The sequence below is a fragment of the Nycticebus coucang genome, chromosome 5 (genome assembly GCF_027406575.1).
Source record: "Nycticebus coucang isolate mNycCou1 chromosome 5, mNycCou1.pri, whole genome shotgun sequence".
NCBI lineage: Eukaryota > Metazoa > Chordata > Mammalia > Primates > Lorisidae > Nycticebus > Nycticebus coucang.
The window spans coordinates 115719169-115737522 of record NC_069784.1 but is presented as its reverse complement, the minus strand read 5'-3'; the positions used below and the strand labels follow the sequence as shown (position 1 = coordinate 115737522).

General features: G+C 40.9%; 1 protein-coding gene across 6 annotated transcripts in view; it reads left to right on the top strand.

The window, feature by feature from the left end:
• The first annotated feature begins 229 nt into the window (after positions 1-229).
• The window catches only part of REPS1 (RALBP1 associated Eps domain containing 1), an 87272-nt gene continuing 69147 nt past the window's right edge, over positions 230-18354 (top strand). For all 6 annotated transcript variants that reach the window (XM_053590877.1, XM_053590879.1, XM_053590878.1 and 3 more), the window contains exon 1: positions 230-962. In XM_053590877.1, coding sequence (XP_053446852.1) covers positions 810-962 — 153 coding nt within the window. In that variant the 5' untranslated portion in view covers positions 230-809. The remainder of the gene's footprint in view (positions 963-18354) is intronic.

Genomic DNA, 18354 nt, shown 5'->3' with positions numbered 1-18354 from the left:
AGCGCTGCAACCCACATCTAAGTTCTTTTTGTCTTAATCAGCTGCTTGCTGTCCCCCCACCCCCCACTCCATCCCGGGGTCTCCGCGCTGAGGGCCATCCCGCTGCCGTGCTCCGGCCGCCAGGGGGCGCTGCGGCCCCCTCTCCCGGGAGCGGCTGAGCCAGCCCGGTGGGTGTTTCTCTCTCCCTCTCGCGCTCTCTCCTCCCGGCCTCACATCCGGGTCTGGAGCGCGGCTGCCGCTGTCAGTGTTGGTCGGGGCCGGGCCAGGGCGCTGTAAATGGCGGCGGAGGGAGGCGGATCGGCGGCCACGCTGAACCCAGAGCCCCCAAAACTTTAGACTTGAAGCCCACAACTTTCCGGGAAGTGCGGCCGCTCCGGAGGCGTGGACGGAAGGGGCAGCCGAGGCGGGAAGTCTGGGGGAAGCGGCGGGGAGCCGGGGAGACTCGAACCCGCGGCGGGGGCGGAGTCCGCTAGTGCCTCGCGCCTCCGCGGCCCCCGCCTCCTTCTCGGCACCCTCCCCGCGGCTGGAGCCGGAGCCGGAGCCGGAGCCGGAGTCCAGTCCAGGGTTGCGCAGGGCCTCGCGAGCGGCTGCGCGCCGAGCCCAGCCGGGCCCCCTCCTCGCGACCTCCGGGCCCTGTGGCCCGAGCGTACCCGGCGCGAGTGAGGCCGGGGCTGCGGCTCCCGGCGGCTTTCGGGGAGCAAGGAGGAGGCCGGGCCGCGCGGCCACGCGCAGCGCCCGTCGCCCCCGGTCCTGGGGCCGGACCCCGGGTGTTGTATGCGGTGCGGGGCGGCTGCGAGCCGGAGGCGAAGATGGAAGGCTTAACCCTGAGCGATGCGGAACAGAAATACTATTCAGATCTCTTCTCCTACTGCGACATCGAGAGCACCAAGAAGGTGGTGGTCAACGGGCGGGTGCTGGAGCTGTTCCGGGCCGCGCAGCTGCCCAGCGACGTGGTTCGCCAGGTAACGCCGCTTCCCGGCGGCTCGGGCCTCCTCCGGTAGTGGGAGTGGGCGCCGCGTCCAGAAGGGCGAGTGGTGGGCTGGTGCCTCTGGGGTTCCCCGCGTGGGCACGGGCCGCAGGTGCCGGGCAGCCGGGACTCGCGCGGCGGTCGAGGGGGAGGGGGTCGCTCCTAGAGGACGCGCGACCCCGCGGTGGGGGTGGGGGTGTGAGGAGCCTAAGCCCGGGATCCCTCGGCTGCTGCGGAGAATCTGTATTTTTCAGTAGTGGAAGAGCAACTTCACATGAACGATCTTGGCTTGTTACAGAGATTGAATCTTACATCTTGGTATATACATAGCTTTTTGGATCCCTTGCAGAGTAGTAAAGTGATCAGTATGCGCATAATGTTCTCCTTTTTAAAAATTCTTGAATTAACCGAGAAGTTGCAGAAAAGTAAGTTATATAGATTTAGGAATCAAAGTGTGTGTGTGTGTGTGTGTGTGTTTTAAGGAAGTTAAGTTCTTAGGGAGATTAAAATTTTTTGAACTTCTAGTCAGTAGTTTGCAAGTAGATACGAAAAGGACCTGTAATTATCTGTAGAACATGTATGTGATGTAACCTGGACGTGCTTTTCCGATGGGCATTCGATTACATTTGTGGAACTTGTGGATTTGGGTTGGGAGATAAGTATTCAGCTGGAAATAACATGTATACAGATTTGCCTCAATCTGAAGCCCTGGAGGAGCAAGCAAAGTAAGTTTTAAGACTTATTTATCATATCTGGTTTAAAGACAGAAGGCTTCCTAGAAGTTACCTAATGTACATATGTGGTGAGCATTAATGTTACTCTGTTTAATGATTCATAGCTACTACTGTCTAAACAGCTTATCAGGAATAGGTTTTAAATTTTCATCTTTATATTGATCTGAGCCAGTTATCCAAATCTCCGAAACTTAAAGCCACATTCATAGGCGCACTGGACCAGAAGTTTTGAGGGTTGGGACCTTGACTCCACTCTGCTGTTAACTAGCAGTGTGACTTTGGGTCAGGCACTTGGCCTCCCAGGCATAAGTAATGTTCATCTATGTGTATAGAATGAAAGTCAAGTTTCTTTTAGCAAAAATTCTGCGGCGTGTAAAAATGTACACAGATAGCCCTCTGTTGTAGAAGTTAACCTGTGTATTAACTGTGACTAAGTTGAATGAGTTCTATCTTCTTGCATTATCTTGTTTTATATTGCTTTTTTAAAACCTTGGGAGGAAAAGTTTGAGTGTTTTATGTACCAATGAAAAACAACTAGGAGTCCCAAATTCATGCTGCTGTAAAGGGACAAATAGTAAACATTTTAGGCGCTGCCACCCACATTTAGTCTCTGTCGCGTATTCATCTTTGTCTTTGTTTTTATAATCTTTAAAAAAGTGAAAACCATTCTTAGCTCAGGGATATACAAATCAAGGCCAGTAGTTTAATGACCTGTGCTAAAGAATGGTGGTGGTATTATTGGCTACAACCTCTTCCTCATCTGGCTTTGGAATAGAACTTAAAGAAAGATCTAGTCAGAACATACTCATTAATGATACTGCTGATTATGCAGAAATCTAGTTAGTTAGGAACCGAAATTAAGGCGAAGACTTCCTTGTTTCAGTTTATGTCTGGGATGGGGGGAATTGAAATAAAATTTACTTTTAATCTTTGTAATAATGCATGAAGACTTTAGGACAGCGGTTGGGTTGTGACCCACAGGAACTGTATTAAAGGGTCACGGCATTAGGAAGGTTGAGAACCACTGCTTTAGGATGTCAAGTATATTATTTAGGGCAGAAGAATTAGCATTAACTAACCTTTACTTGTAATATATTTAGTTCAGTCCAAGTTATTTTTCATGCTTAATTTTATTAAGGTTCAAAAATACATTCCTATTTTTTTGCTATAAAAAGAGAGTTGAAATATTCAGAATTAAGTTGCAAGTTGCAGTAAGAATTCTGTGAAGCTGAACTCCTGCAGTAATGCATACTAATTAGCAGTCTAGATATTGGGAAGGCAGTTTACTTAAAAATTGTCCTAAGACACAGAAATATGAGACAAAAAGAGAATATGGGTTTCATTCCCTTAAGGGAGTTTGGGATTGTTTGAAAGTACAGTCCTCCATTGCTTTCTACATGGAAAATATTTGGGACAACTCACATGTAATACTAAGTTCTCTACTTAGCACCGGACTAAGCACTGTATACTGTTAAAGGTAGAAAATGAATGCTACAGGAGAGGTGCTCAGTGTGATCAGGAAAGGCTTCTTACTTTAGATGGACTTTCAATTGGGGTGGAGGGACAGGAGTGGGATGAAGAGGGCTTTCAGGCTGAGAAAAAAATGTGGCAGAAGGTATGCAATGTAGAAGTCAGGTTTTGCTAATGCTGAAGTATTTTGGGTGGGGGAGAATAGAACATAAAAAGGCCATATTATAAAAGACTCTAAAGACAGGTGGGAGATTTCCTATTTCAATAGGCAGTGGAAGTTTTTGACTGGTGCAAAGATTAGAAGCTAGAGAAGCAGGCTTTTGTAGTGGCCTGGATTGGATGCTAAGTAATGGACATCCAAACCAGGTTGACAGCAATAGAATAGAAGAGGAGGGACTGGATGTGTTGCCAAAGGGCTGGTGAGTAGCCACTGTGTGAGGTGCTTTGTGAAATGGGTTGGGAGAGCTTTGAACTAACTTCGAAGGTAGCAGGGAGTAGTAGATTGAAGAGAAATGACTCATAAAGCAGTGGTTTAGTAGGCCTTAGTGTCACAGGAGTTAGAGGAAAGAAACTGGAGACAACTTGTGGGCTGATTTTGTATGGCACACATGAAGTGGTGGGGAACTGGGCCAGTGGTACACAATGTGGGGTTGAGGACGACCATGGCAAGGGTGATTTTGCTCCCCAGGGGATGTTCAGCATTGTCTAGAGATGGTTTTGGTTGTCATAACTTGAGGGGAGGGAGCAGTTCTACAAGTGTCTAGTGGGTGGAGGCTGGAGATGCTGCTGAACGTCCCAGAATGCACAGGGTAGTACCTACAGGAATTATCTGGCCCAAAGTGGCAGTAGTGCTGAGATGGAGAAACCTGGACGTGGACTCTGGTGGTGGTGGTGGGACAGAAGATAAGACAGAGTAGAGATTATGAGGGAATATTTGATAGGCATGAGTTATCTGGCAATATTTGGTTGAAAGAAGAGTGGGGCATGGGTTATTCTGTGCTGGACACCACTCACAATTAGAAAAGGGGCAGGAAGAGGGCCTGGGTTTGATTTCAGGCATTTTGAGATGGCAGTGCAAATCTCCAGAAGATACTTGGAAATGAGTGGGGATTTGCCCACCCTGAATGCCGGTTCTTTCAGTTGGGGTCTCTTTTCTGTCTTCCTTACTTGAGCATCTTAGGGGCAGGGGGCAGACAGTGGGCAGGCATCTATACGTCAGGACCTTGATAGAAAAGTTTTCAACATTTGTTAATAAAAGTCATGAGAGGGCTGAGTCATTTTGGGGGAATGAGAACAAAGAACAGAGAGCTCAGAACAAAGGAAGGAAGGAGCTGGCATTTATTGAGGGCCTGTTATGTTCCTTTTACCAGGCAAATCATTTTCTTTTCTTTTTTTTTTTTTTTTTGAGACAGCATCTTAACTTTGTTGCTATTGGTAGAACGCTGTACTCTTGGGCTGAAGCTGTCCTCTTGCCTCACCTCCAGAGTAGCTGAGACTACAAGTGCCAGCCACGATACCTGGCTCATTTTAGAGATGGTCTCACTAGCTCAGGCTGGTCTCAACCTCCTGAGGCCTGACAGTCCACCTGACTAGGCATCCCAGAGTGCTAGGATTACAAGCACCCAGCCACAAATCATTTTCATGTAAGAACTCATTTGATCCTTGCAACAGCGCTATGAAGTAGGTATTATTCTTGTTTATTAACTAGGAACTTGATAGGCAGAGAAGTTAAATAACTTGTTTGTGAACAGTGAGTATCTACCATGATTTCCCTCCCATGTGAACCATGGTTTGTGGCAAGGTGAGGAATAAAATTCAATCAGTCTGATTTGATTTGCCCATAATTTTTTTCTTAAATTGCTACAGAGAGATTTGCCCATAATTTTTAAGAACAGGGATTTTAGATTATTTGATTTGGAGTTATAGATCAGCCTTCTCCTTTGCATAGTAAGTAGTTTAATGTATGATGTCTTGAAACATCCACTTCAGAGAAGGAGGGAGATTCTTGTAGTTGGTATCCTAGGCACAAAGACAGAGTTTTATGTTATCACAACTGTCAGACATTTTAAGGTTTCATTATGCTTGCTTTGGAATAGCAGAGTAAAATCTATTCTGAGTTTAAGGGTTTGTTTTTGAAGACATAATGTCAATAGACAAATTGAAAAAGTTAACACTTCATGACATAATGCCCCATGCCACAATGGAGGAGAAAAATCTGGCTCAGACAATTTAATCTTGAGGAATTGTGCTAGATAAGGAAATATTCTTTGTTGTGGCTTTAAAGTCAGCTTTTCCAGAATTAATTTTTTAAAGGTTAAGAAAAGGATACTATTTACTACACTAAGCAGTTTATTTTCTGTTTGGAGAAATGTCTTAATACTTCATACAGACTTTGAATACATAATAGGTTATTTAAAAAGGTTCTAGTACTAACTGTTCTAAACTTCTTTTATTGAAGTTTGTAAGCAATGTACCCTATTAATGAAGCTTAAAATCTTTAGATCATTTGTGTTGAGCAATATGTTGGTAGAATAGTTAAATAACTGACATAAATTTATTGGAAGGAAAACAACTATGAAACATAAACCATTTTGTCTTTGTCTTGAAACTTGTTCAAGTGAACTACAAGATCTGTTCATTAGAGATAGGGTTAAAAATGGGGAAACAGAGCCTCGTTTATGCATCGTTAATTGTAAATAAATGTCAGGTTTGCTCTGGAGTAGTGATTTTTTACATTTTTAATTTCCGAGTCACCAAAATAATTGTGATAAACAGCAAAAATAATCTTGCCTTAATCAGACACTGTTCTATACACAATTGGACAAGGTATTGTTTGTGAAAGAAGTCACAGTTTATGTCTCTGTAGTGTCCTATTTACTTTTAAAATTTCTGTTGCCCTGAGTTTCATATCATGGTATTGTCATCATCATCTTTTTTTTCTTGAAATCGGTATTCCAGAGTTAGTGTTTCAGGAATTCATGCTAAGCTTTTGTTGGAGCCACGCAAGAGCGTGAGAAGCTGGTATGAGGACCACTGAATGTGGGAGGCAGAGTCAGTCCTGTTGTTAGCTAGCCTTGTGTCCTTGAACAAATTGCCGGATATCTGGATTTTAGTGATCAGATTGGATTTCTGTGATTTTTGACTCAAATGAGAGTGTCCTTGTTTAGGGGTGGCTACCCTATCTGGCGGTACCCCCTAAGAAAGGAACACATAGACTTGCTGTTAGTTGCTCCACCATTTAGACACTGGAATTGGTTTCTTTATACATTCTGTGAGGGACTTAGAGAGGAGACCAGGAATGCTGAAGTGGCTATATCTATGAGAGAGGAAACTGATGAAAGGTTTTAAGTCTGGTGCTTAATTGGTAAGGGATCTGGCCAATGAGAATTTGAAATGGGGAATAAGACTTGTCATTTCTTACTTCCTCTCATATGTATTTCATTTTCAGTAGCCTTTTCTGTAATGGGTGCATCTTCATTTGTCTTTTCCCCTTTACCTCTGTTGAAGAAATTTGTCCAATGGAAGACAAACCATATAACAGATTTCACTAAGATTTGATAAATTACATGACTTAGGCTTTTTAAAGTTACGAATACTCTTATATATCTCATCTCCATTTGGCTTTAGGAACTGACCATGTGTAGAATTTGAGGTCTATCCTGTTAAATAATGAAGCTAGAACTTATTAGATAGAGTACGTGTCTTTTTTAGTTGTTATTGATTTTGAGTTTTTTTAAATTTCAAAATATTAAGGGTGCACAAATGTTTCTGTTGCATGGATAGCTTTTGCTTCAGTCAGGGCTTTCAGTGTGCCATAACCCAAAGAGCATGTGTTTCTTTTGGGTTGTTTCTTTGGGATTTTGGACATATTGGACATCTGCTTAGAAAACATAGTTACACAAAAAATTATATACATATTTGTATGTCATTTAAGGTTTCCAGTCTTCTCCCAAACTAGTCAAGCTCATACCATGAATCTCTACATTAAAATAATTTTAAGGAAAAGCAGGCTGTCCTGGGAAATGCTAAACATGTATCTTTCTTAAATCAGTTTTAGATACTGTCCTCGTTTTTCTTTTCTTTTTCTTTCTTTCTTTCTTTCTTTTTTTTTTTTTTTGAGACAGATTCTCACTCTGTTGCCCTGGGTAGAGTGCCATGGCATTATATCTCAGAGCAACCTCAAACTCCTGGGGTTAAACAATCCTCTTGCCTCAACCCCACAAGTAGCTGGGACTACAGATACCCACCACAACACTGGGCTAGTTTTTCTATTTTTAGTAAAGATGAGGTCTTGCTCTTGCTCTTACTCAGGCAATTCACCCGCCTAAGCCTCCTAGCATGCTAGGATTACAGGTGTGAACCACCATGCCTGGCAGTTTTACGAATTTTCAACAAAGACTTCTTTGTGGCTACTGTTTATATGTGGGGTGTGTATGCAATGTTGAAAAATTAGGACTTTTTTCTGCCTTCGTGGATTATAACTTGTGCTACTATTAAAAAGGAAAAGAATTATGCGTGAGAGAGAATCATCTAAGGAAGGCCCCTTAGAGGAAGAGGAAGTATGGAGAAGGGGCCGTGGGAGGGAGAATGGGATGTGTCACAGAAGGAACTGTGTGTGAAAGACTTGAAGCTGTGAAGAACTGAATGTGCTTAAGGAGATGAAAAGTTGGAGCATTATGGACAAGAGGGGCCAATGGCAGGGACCACATACCACAAAGCCTTGTACACAGTGATAAATTCAGATTACTAAAATTTTTTATTCAGGAGAGTAGTGTTATCTGAATTTTATTTCTTTTCTTTTTTCTTTTAAAAATTTTTATAGATGTAGGAGGTACATCTGCAGTTTTGTTATATGGATGTGGTGTATAGTGTAAAGTCTTAGGCTTATAGTGTAATCATCACCTGAATAGTATACACTCTACCCATTAAGTAATTATTCGTCCTTCACACGCACACAAACCCACCCTATCACCCTTTCAAGTCTTCATTGTCTCTTACTCCATTCTATGTTCGGGTGTATGTATTATTTAACTCCCACTTATAAGTGAGAACACAGGGTATTTGGCTTTCTGAATTGTCTGAGTTATATTTTTAAAGATTAATCATGCTGTGTAAACAAAGAGAGAATACTGGGGCAAGTAGAAGCAGACTGGCCAGTGGATATGCACTAGTCCAGACAGGAGACAACCATGGCTTAGATTGACGAAGTGGCATTAGAATGGAAAGCAGTGGAAGCAGCTGAGATTTTTTTAGGTGGTAGAAATAGAAAGGCATGTATAGATTGGATTGGATATGGAGCATCGGGGAAGAAGAAAGAACTCAAAGATACTGATGGAGATTATCGTTGGATGGTTGGGAAAGGAGTAGGCTTTGTTTTGGTGGAGTGGTAATGGTGAAAATCAGGAGTCTCTTTTTGTGTAAGTTCTCAGAAGCCTGTGAAGTAGGGCTCCACCAGAGAGGATCTGCAAATCTTGGGGAATGCAGAGATATTTGACTTAGAGATGTGAATTGTTAGAGATCGTCAGTATATTAATGATATTTAAAGCAGAGCAAATGTATGAAATCATTGAAGAAGAGATTATACAGAGGAAAGGATTGGTTAGAAATGGAACCCTGAGGAATGCTGGACATTTCTAAATCAGGCAAACTGGAAAAAGCCTAAGAAGGGCAGCCACAGTGGTTGGAAGGAGATCAGGAAATTTATAATGTACAGTATATCATGTAACGGATGCCAAATAATGCAAATATTTTAAGGAAGGGAAAGTCACTGTATTGAGTTTGACCTAGAGGTTGAGAAGATACGGGCAGGAATGTGGCCATGGGATTTGGCAATGTGAAAGTCGTTGGTAACTCCGATGAGCCAGTTTTCATGGACTGATGGAGATGGATGCTACAAAGAGGAATGTCAAAAACATCTGAGTGACAGACCCCAGATACCAAATAGTATGTATTGTGGGGTTGCATTTATGTGAAGTCTAGAAAAAGCAGATCTGTAGAGATAGCAGATTAGTTGTTGTCTGAGGCCACCTAGGAAAAATAATTTGGAGAAAAATATTTGGAGCAATGGAAAAGTTCTGAAGTTACATTGTGGTGATAGTGCTCAATTTACTTTCTTAGAAACTTGATGAATTCAACTTATGCTACATCTACCATGGTTGAATTTTATGGTGTATATTTCATAAATACTCATCTTGAACAATGTAACGGTTGAGTATGGTAGAGAATGAAGGATTCTGTACTGCTTATATAGTATATTTACAGAACCTCTACAAGGTGATGTCATTTGGTAAGGGACTTATGATTTGAAAGGTGATATATTGATAGATTTTGTGTGTGGAGGAGATTGCCATATGATTCATTACCACTGAGTATTATTTATTTATTTATTTTTTAGAGACAGAGTTTCAGTTTGTCGCCCTCGGTAGAGTGCTGTGGCGTCACAGCTCACAACCTCCAACTCCTGGTCTCTGTTGATTCTCTTGCCTCAGCGTCCCAAGTAGCTGGGACCACAGGTGCCCGCCACAATGCCCAGCTATTTTTATTTTTCTTTTTTTTGGTTGCAGTTTGGCAGGGGTCGGGCTTGAACCCACCACCCTTGGTATATGGGGCCGGCGCCCTACTCACTGAGCCATAGGTGCCACCCACACCTGAGTATATTTAAATGAAGTACCAGTACTGAAGTAATTCTGGCTTACATTTATTCACTGCTTTCTGTGCGCCAGGGATTGCGCCGCATGCTTCATATATATTAACTTATTTTACAAGTTATTTGTTAGATTTAGAAGGGGCTGAAAATAATGTAATTTAGAATGAATGGAGATAGGTTTCTATCTACTGACTTTGGGTGGTTTGCTAATCTTAACTCAGATCTTCATTTATGGGAAATTATGGAAGTGTAATACCTCAAAAAATACAGTTTGAAATAGTTGTGCCTGACAAATAATGATTTTAATGAAATTATAATCTAATCTACAGGACTACTTCAGGTTGCTCTCTTTCCACTGCAATCCACTGTCACTATCATGAATCTTTATGTGAGCTAAAACTTCTAATCTAACTTAAAGAGACTGATCTGATGCGTTTGTATTTCTAAATTGCTGTATTCATTCTGAGTTTCCATAAGTAGCTAAGTCTTATGAGCCCAGTTCTCCTTTGGAAAAAAAATAGTTGTAAGGAGTGCTGATCTAAATGATTATTGCTTCTTTTTGCCTGTGGGTTACCTATAATATTGTACATGGAAATAGAGATATCTATAACCTTGAAAAAAATTACCTAGAAACTATTTAAGAATGTTATTTGTTTTTCAGTGTGTCTCATTTGTGACTAGAAGGATTAGAGGTTTTACTATTTCAATTAGAGAGCTTTTACTGATATTGTATATTAATAGTTGATCTAGAAGATACCATATTTTTTCTAAAGCGCATCATTGTATTCCACAGAAAAGTAGTTAATAACACCCTGGTAATTTTCGGTCAGCAGGTATTAAGTTTAGTCAAAATAGCATAGATTTGGCAATGTGACAGTTCCAAATTTGAATCTCCATTTGGTGCTTATTAATTTCTTATTCTGAGCAAGTCACTAAATGTCTCTTGATTCCATTTCCTCATCTGTAGACTGAGGCTAATATCCAATATCAAAGGTTTCTTAATCCCAAACTGAAGCAATGTGTAAAAATCTAGCATAGTGTGGGGTTCTTAGATGATCATAGATCATGTAAGTTCACTTAGTCAAGTTCTGCTATACAAATATGAGAAGACTCATCATTTGTAGGGTCTTGGCTTTAATAGAAAAAGTAGAAAAAGTTGTCCATTCTTCATACCTAACATACTTTTTTTTTTTTTTTGAGGCAGAATCTCACTTTGTCACCTTAGTAGAGTGTCATGGTGTCACAGCTCACAGCAACCTCAAATTCTTGGGCTCGAGCAATTCTTTTGGCTCAGCCTCCCACTGTAGCTGGGACTACAGGCGCCCAACACAACACCTGGCTATTTTTAGAGGTGAGGTCTTGCTCTGACTCAGGCTGGTTTTGAACTTGTGAGCTCAGGCAGTCCACCCATCTCCACCTCCCAGAGTGCTAGGATTACAGGTGTGAGCCACCTCTTGTTTCCATTGTATGTGCTGAATAATGCTGTTCTTAACTCTTTGGTCTTAACAGTAATGCCTTTTCTTTTGCCCTTTTACTGTGTAATTAATTTGAGGGTTTGCTCCCTAAGTGAAGTTTGCTCCCTAACTGACTCAAATAAAGTGTGATTCTGAGGTTTGGAGTCTACAGAATGATGATGCCATTAAACAGAAATAAAGAAGCAAAGTGGGGCTAGTTTTGTGGGGAAGACATTGTTGAATTTTGGATGTGCTTAGTATGATGCCACCTCCATTCTGTCTGGGCAGCAAGGTTAGTGAGCATTTGAAACTTGAGAGTAGCAGCTATATGGCTGTAGAAGCTCGTGTGTAGCTGCAGTTCCTGAATGAGATACTCACTAAAAATGTGGGATACAAACTTGACTTCATTATATTTTGAAAGTCCTTTCAGAGTTAATGGTAAATTAGATATTTTTCAGAAGAATTTAGGTTTGTATTCTCACTTAAGACTTAAGAAATTTTTTCAGAAACTCTCTTGAGACTATTAGGAAGGTAAGGTATATGTGGAAAATGTCTCTTTACCTGAAATAGTCCAGCCTCCAGAGTTGAATCTTGAATGTTAAATCCTTTAAAGGCTCCTTAAATGTTAAGTTCAAAAAGCATTTGTACATTTAATGTAAGAGGTTTTAGCTGTTCGTAAGCAACCCCTAAACACAATGATTGCATTTAGCTGAGAAGTGAGCCTTGAAGAGTTTAGCTTACCTCTGGACATCAGTGTCTCAGTGCAATTTTGTGGTTTTCATTTAACACAGGGTCTCATTTAATCTTAATAATAAACCTGTCAGGTGCTGTTATCCCCGTTTCATTAATAAGAAAGCATATGCTTCTATCATACTCAAGAATTGGTAGTTTTTTGTTTTTGTTTTTTGAGACAGAGTCTCACTATGTTGCCCTCAGTAGAGTACTATGGCGTCACAGCTCACAGCAACCTCCACCTCTTGGGCTTAGGCGATTCTTTTGCCTCAGCCTCCCAAGTAGCTGGGGCTACAGGTGCCTGCCAAAATGCCTGGCTATTTTTTGTTGCAGTTGTCATCATTGTTGTTTAGCTGGCCTGGGCCAGGTTCGAACCTGCCAGCCTCAGTGTATGTGGCTGGCGCCATGACCACTGTACTATGAGCCAAGAATTGGTAGATTCTTAAAGGTTTCCAGACAGATTACTTCAGAGTTAGTTATCCTGTAGCATTGCTGTACCATTTCTTCAGTGGATACTTCTATTGAATTACTATTCTCCACATATTCAAAATATTATATTTTCTATGTTGTATCCTGTAATTACATGATTCATGAATTCAACAAACACCATTGAACATTACTATGCGGCAGGGTCGGTGCCTAGGGCACTGGGTGTATATAGAGGTGAGTGAAGAAGACAGGTATGGGATTCCTGTCCTCCTGCAAAGCCTAATCTTCTAGCCTCTGGGAATCGAGCAGGGGTCACTGTGCCTGTTTGGGTCATGACTGGCACACTGTCAGTAGTGAGTACTTGGTGAGTGACCATGATTTATCCTTTATTACCCCCAAATATGTTTGCTTTTCACTAACCTTAGTACATAGTGCCAAGTAGTACAAATAATAGTAATAATCAATGCTCATGTAGTGCTTGCTGTATGCCAGGCATTGTTCATGTCCCTTTACATATATTAATTCATTTCCTGCTCAGGTGATATGAAGCAGTACAGTTTATTATTCCTATTTTTAAAATGACACAGATAGGATAAGTAACTTCTCCAAGATCACACAGCTAGTTAGCGATAGAGCTCAGATTTAAGTAATCCTGCGCTTAACCACTATGCTCCGTGTAAATTTCATGGATGTGTAAGAGTCAATGTCAGATTACTTCTTGGCAAATTTTTATATATTCTTCAAAAATGTTTTTTGGGGGATTAAGGCTTTGGTCACATTCACTCTAGTTTTATCTGTCTATATACATATATGCGTATACACACACACATCTTCACATTGTTGCTGAGGTTTTATTGAATTTACTGTATTCTTTCGTGGAATCCAGAGCAAATCCTTTCAGTGGTGAATGTGTTTCTATATAGAGATATTTACAAATGAGCTCATTTTTTGTAGTCCTTTGATTTCTGTCATAATTTTTATCCCAGGCATGTTTATCTAAATAATATGAATCATCTAGGAATATCTCTAGAATGTTGTATTGTTTTTCATGGAATTAAAAAACTCCTTGAAATAATTTAAAACTTTTATATAAAATGCCACTTTTTTTTTTTTTTTCAGTTTGACATCCTACTTTTTTTTTTTTTTTAACCCAAGCTAAAGTGCTGTGGCATCAGCCTAGCACACAGCAGTCTCCAGACTGCTGGGTTCAAGTGATCCTCCTGCCACAGACTCCTAGGAAGCTGGTACTATAAGCACCTGCTATGATGCCTAGCTAATTTTTCCATTTTTAGTAGAGACGAGGTCTCACTCTTGCTCAGACTGGTCTCGAATTCCTGAGCTCCTCCTGCCTGGGCCTCCCAGAGTGCTGGGATTACAGGCGTAAGCCACTGCACTCTGCCAGACATCCTATTACTTTTTTCTTGAACTTTCCCCAATCATTCCAACCAGATAACCCCTCTTTCTGTCATCTTCCAACACTGGTGTATATATTCACACTTGTATACAACTGTATTTTTAATGTACTCTTCATATGTATCTCTTTTTCTTGATAGGTGACAAACAATTTGAGACCAAGTTTGTTTTTCTCATATCCTTGTTAACAATAGGCACCTATAACCTATTAGACTGGTTAATTGGTACTTTAGGACTTTATTCCTCATTAGTGTATTGATGGGTCCTAGCCTAGCGTCTTCATTTTATCATACCACTTTTAAAATTCCTAATGACAAATTATGAGCCTTTTTCAAGAGTATGGAATTTCTGAGACCAAATTGTATAGTGCTTTCAATTAGACTCTGAATATTCTAGTTAATGCTTTTGAAGTTGTTCAAGTGGCATTACACTAGTCAGATACAGTGAGCATGCATGCTAATGACTTTAAAGAACCTCAAGGCTGTTCTTTAATTCCTTTTTTATTTATTTATTTAATGAGATGGGCTCTCACTGTGTTGCCCAGGCTGGCCCCACACTCCCAGGGTTGAAGCTATCCTCCCACCTCAGCCTCCCAAGTAGCTGGGACTACAGGTGTGTGCACCACCACACCTGGCTTTGTTTGCTTAATTTAAAAAAAAACAAACCATAATTCTCTTTTAGTAGTAATCTCACACAAGTTTCTTTGTTCTTCAGAGGTATAATTTTTAGTTGTTGAGCTTGACAGTGAGCAATTAGTGGCAGAAAATTACTTCTAAATAAGGAAACAGGTTAATGGAGTTTCTCATTTAATGTAGTTAACTCTCTTAAGGGGAAGTATACCCATTCTCATAAAATGATGATAAACAGAGCATATCAAATCTGAGTAGTCGTGCCTACCCAGCCTTAAAACCTTCTACCAACTCATCACCACATCTCACAGACCTGTTTCTGATTATTCTCCTAATATAGGCTTGGTGTTCCAACCCAGCAAATCTTTTTTTGTTTCTCACACAGCTTGCTTGTTCTTTTTTTTTTTTTCTCTATACGTGTACATGTGTTTATTTGGTTTCCATTTTTTTGCCTTCACAAAATTAAAGAGGCTTAAAATTTAATAACAATAACAATGTTTAAGATGAGGACTGGAAACAAAAACCTCGTAAAGAATGAACGAAGTTATATACATTCGGAAAAGAAATCAGATGATTGCTGCAATGAAATATTGAGCAATAATAATAATAATGCAAAAAAAAGTAACATTCACTTTGTCAGATAAAAGTATGTCTATCATAGGGGCGGCGCCTGTGGCTCAGTGAGTAGGGCGCCGGCCCCATATGCCGAGGTGGCGGGTTCAAACCCAGCCCCGGCCAAACTGCAACAAAAAAATAGCCGGGCGTTGTGGCGGGCGCCTGTAGTCTCAGCTGCTCGGGAGGCTGAGGCAAGAGAATCGCGTAAGCCCAAGAGTTAGAGGTTGCTGTGAGCCGTGTGACGCCACGGCACTCTACCCGAGGGCAAGGGCGGTACAGTGAGACTCTGTCTCTACAAAAAAATAAATAAACAAAAAGTATGTCTATCATAGAATTCTTTGACTCTGAGGTTCAGTATGGAGTCACCAGTTAACTTCTTTTTTTTTTCCAAAGTCTCAAAGAATAGACAACTAATGTTTATAAATAAAAATAAGAGATAATTTCAAAAAACAGATCATGCCAAATCTTATAGACAATAGAAAAAGAAGAAATACTTCAAAATCATTCTACTTCATCTGGATATACCTGATACTAAAATTGGAAAAAATATATTATTATAAAGGGAAATTACAAACATATTTCACTTATAAATGAGGATGCAATACGCTAAACAGCTTAACAAGTTGAACTAAAAATTATTGTTCAAATAAGCTTGCTTGTTCTTTATCTGTCCTTTTTTCACCACATTACTTTCCTCATCTGCAATCCCCTCTCACCACTTCGATGTTTATTTCTCCTCTTTTTCAAAACATGACTTAACTTTTGTAGGCTTTGAAAGTTAATTTGGACAACCTCAGTTTCACTCTGAGACTTTGACTTGCCTCCTGCCCCTTCTTTTGTGTGTGTTTGTACCGTATTGTTTTTGTTCATTTATGCTGTTGCTGAATTCATTCATGCCGTTGCCGAGCTGCTTCTCCAGTACGTCTGTATCCCCACAATACCATAAACAAATTGTGAATGAAATTCAGATTTCTTTGAGTGAGACCACAACTTTAGAGAAAAAAAAAAAACAGATTTCTTTCATGATTCACTATGTCTAGAGCAGCAAAAGCACATAGTAGATGTTTAGAAAACAGAGAGAACTTTTTAGGGCAAGCCTTTTGCTTAGCCCTGCTGTTGCTGTGCATTCGTAGACGTGATTGGGATGTGATGAGTACAGAAAGTCTGGACTCGGCAACCAGAGAAGCAAAAAGAGGAGGTGATGACGCTTGCAGCTTTGGATGGTCTATTGCCTAGCGCTGTGGGCACTTCCCCCGACCCCCAATCAGCATTCTGGGCATGAGAAGAGAAGGAGGCAGAAAGAACAGGGCAAATACATGGAGTTTTCTGATCTCTGACTGCTTTGCTTTGCTGACAGGCCTTGCAGCTTTCCCCTTCAGACTCTCTCCCCCCCCCCTTTTTTTTAATAGAGTAATTGTAAGTTTTTTTAAAAATAGGAATTTATTGGCAACTAAAAAATAAATTACAGTAGAATATGGATGGATACCTTGGCACTGTAGCATATACATACTTTTCTTGCATAAAATGTAATAAAACACAACTTCTGGAGGGTGCAGTGTGCCTGGCTGCAAGTGGAGGATCACAATCTGGTGATGAGAGTGCTGGGTCGGGTAATGTCACACTCATAGAATTTTCACACTGGAATAGCTCATTCAAGGTCATTGAGACTTGTGCCATGTCAACCTTACAGTTTATGCTACTTGTTGTGGACAGGGTAGTTGAAGCTGCAGATTTAAACCTTTGAAATCTAAGAGTCTCCTTTATTATCTGCCTGTCTCCAGAAAGCTAATGATTCAGTGGCTTGAGGGGAGGGAGTTTATGGTTAGGTTTTCTGTTTACTACCCACAGTTTTGAACCCTTACAGATAGAAATCTTCTACTTCCCTAATCACATTTCCCTGTAAGACTTGATTCTGGAGTAAAGCCAAAGTTAGTGTTTCTCATTTGTGCCTAACAAATGGCAAAAACGGAATTGTCATAGTTACTAATTGTATTGTGTCGTGGTTATTGTCTATGGAGTGTTCCTTTTTGCTTCTGGTGTTGTTCATTTGACCCTGCACACCCATCTAGCTGCTTTCCTATTTTTCCTCTTCCTTTTACTAACAAATAACCCAGATTCTTCTGTACTGCCTGTATCCCACCTATTCTCCTTAAGCACTGATCTTTTATATTTCCCTTTCTTTATTTTATTTTATTTATTTTTTTTTTTTCAGACAGAGTCTCAAGCTGTCGCCCTGGGTTGAGTGCTATGGCATCACAGCTCACAACAACCTCAGACTCTTGGGCTTTAGCGATTCTCTTGCCTCAGCCTCCCAAGAAGCTGGGACTACGGGCACCTACCACAATGCCCAGATATTTTTTTGTTGCATTTGTCATTGTTGTTTCAGCTAGCCGGGGCCAGGTTCTAACCCGCCACCCTTGGTGTATGTGGCCGGCACCCTACCCAGGAGCTACAGGTGCTACCCGCCCTTCCTTTATTTTTAAATAGAATTTTACTATTTTTTATTGTTTCTCTTTTGAGATAGACTCTCACTATGTTACCCTGGGTAGAGTACTGTGGCATCACAGCTCACAGCAACCTCAAACTCTTGCGCTTAAGCGATTCTGTTGCCTCAGCCTCCCAAGTAGCTGCGACTACAGGTGCCCACCACAATGCCCAGCTAATTTTTCGTTGTAATTGTCATTGTTATTTGGCAGGCCCAGACTGGGTTCGAACCCGCTGGCTCCGGTGTATGTGGCTGGCACCCTAGCCGTTGAGCTACAGGTGCCAAGCGTTTAAATAGAATTTTAAAGTTCATTTTAATCTTCCTTACCAAACCTAGGGACCTTTTCTTAGGTTTTAATTCTGTTTTACCACCTCTCTTGCCGTTACTGAATTACTTCTTGGTAAATATTTTCTCTTCTTTTTGTTAATCATGAGGCTGAAGTATTCAGTCTTTAGCATCCTGACTGTCTTCCTACTCTTTCTCTTCTTTGACACTCTTTTCCTTATATCCAGCCTACAAAATCTTCAGATTTTCTGTCTTTGAAAGGTCTCGGCTTTTCATTCTTTTCTCTTCTTGGCATTACTCTTATTCCAGTTTTGACCACTTCATTGCTAAATTACTTCCGCCTCTTAAATCTCCAAGTGTTTTTCTGTAATCGCTAAAGAATAAATAAGTGATTAAAAGTTACACGGTACTCTTCAGAAATGTTCAGTGAAAATGAGCTACATTTTACCACATGTCATCACTTGCTTTGACTGATCTCTGCGTTGGACTGCCCGT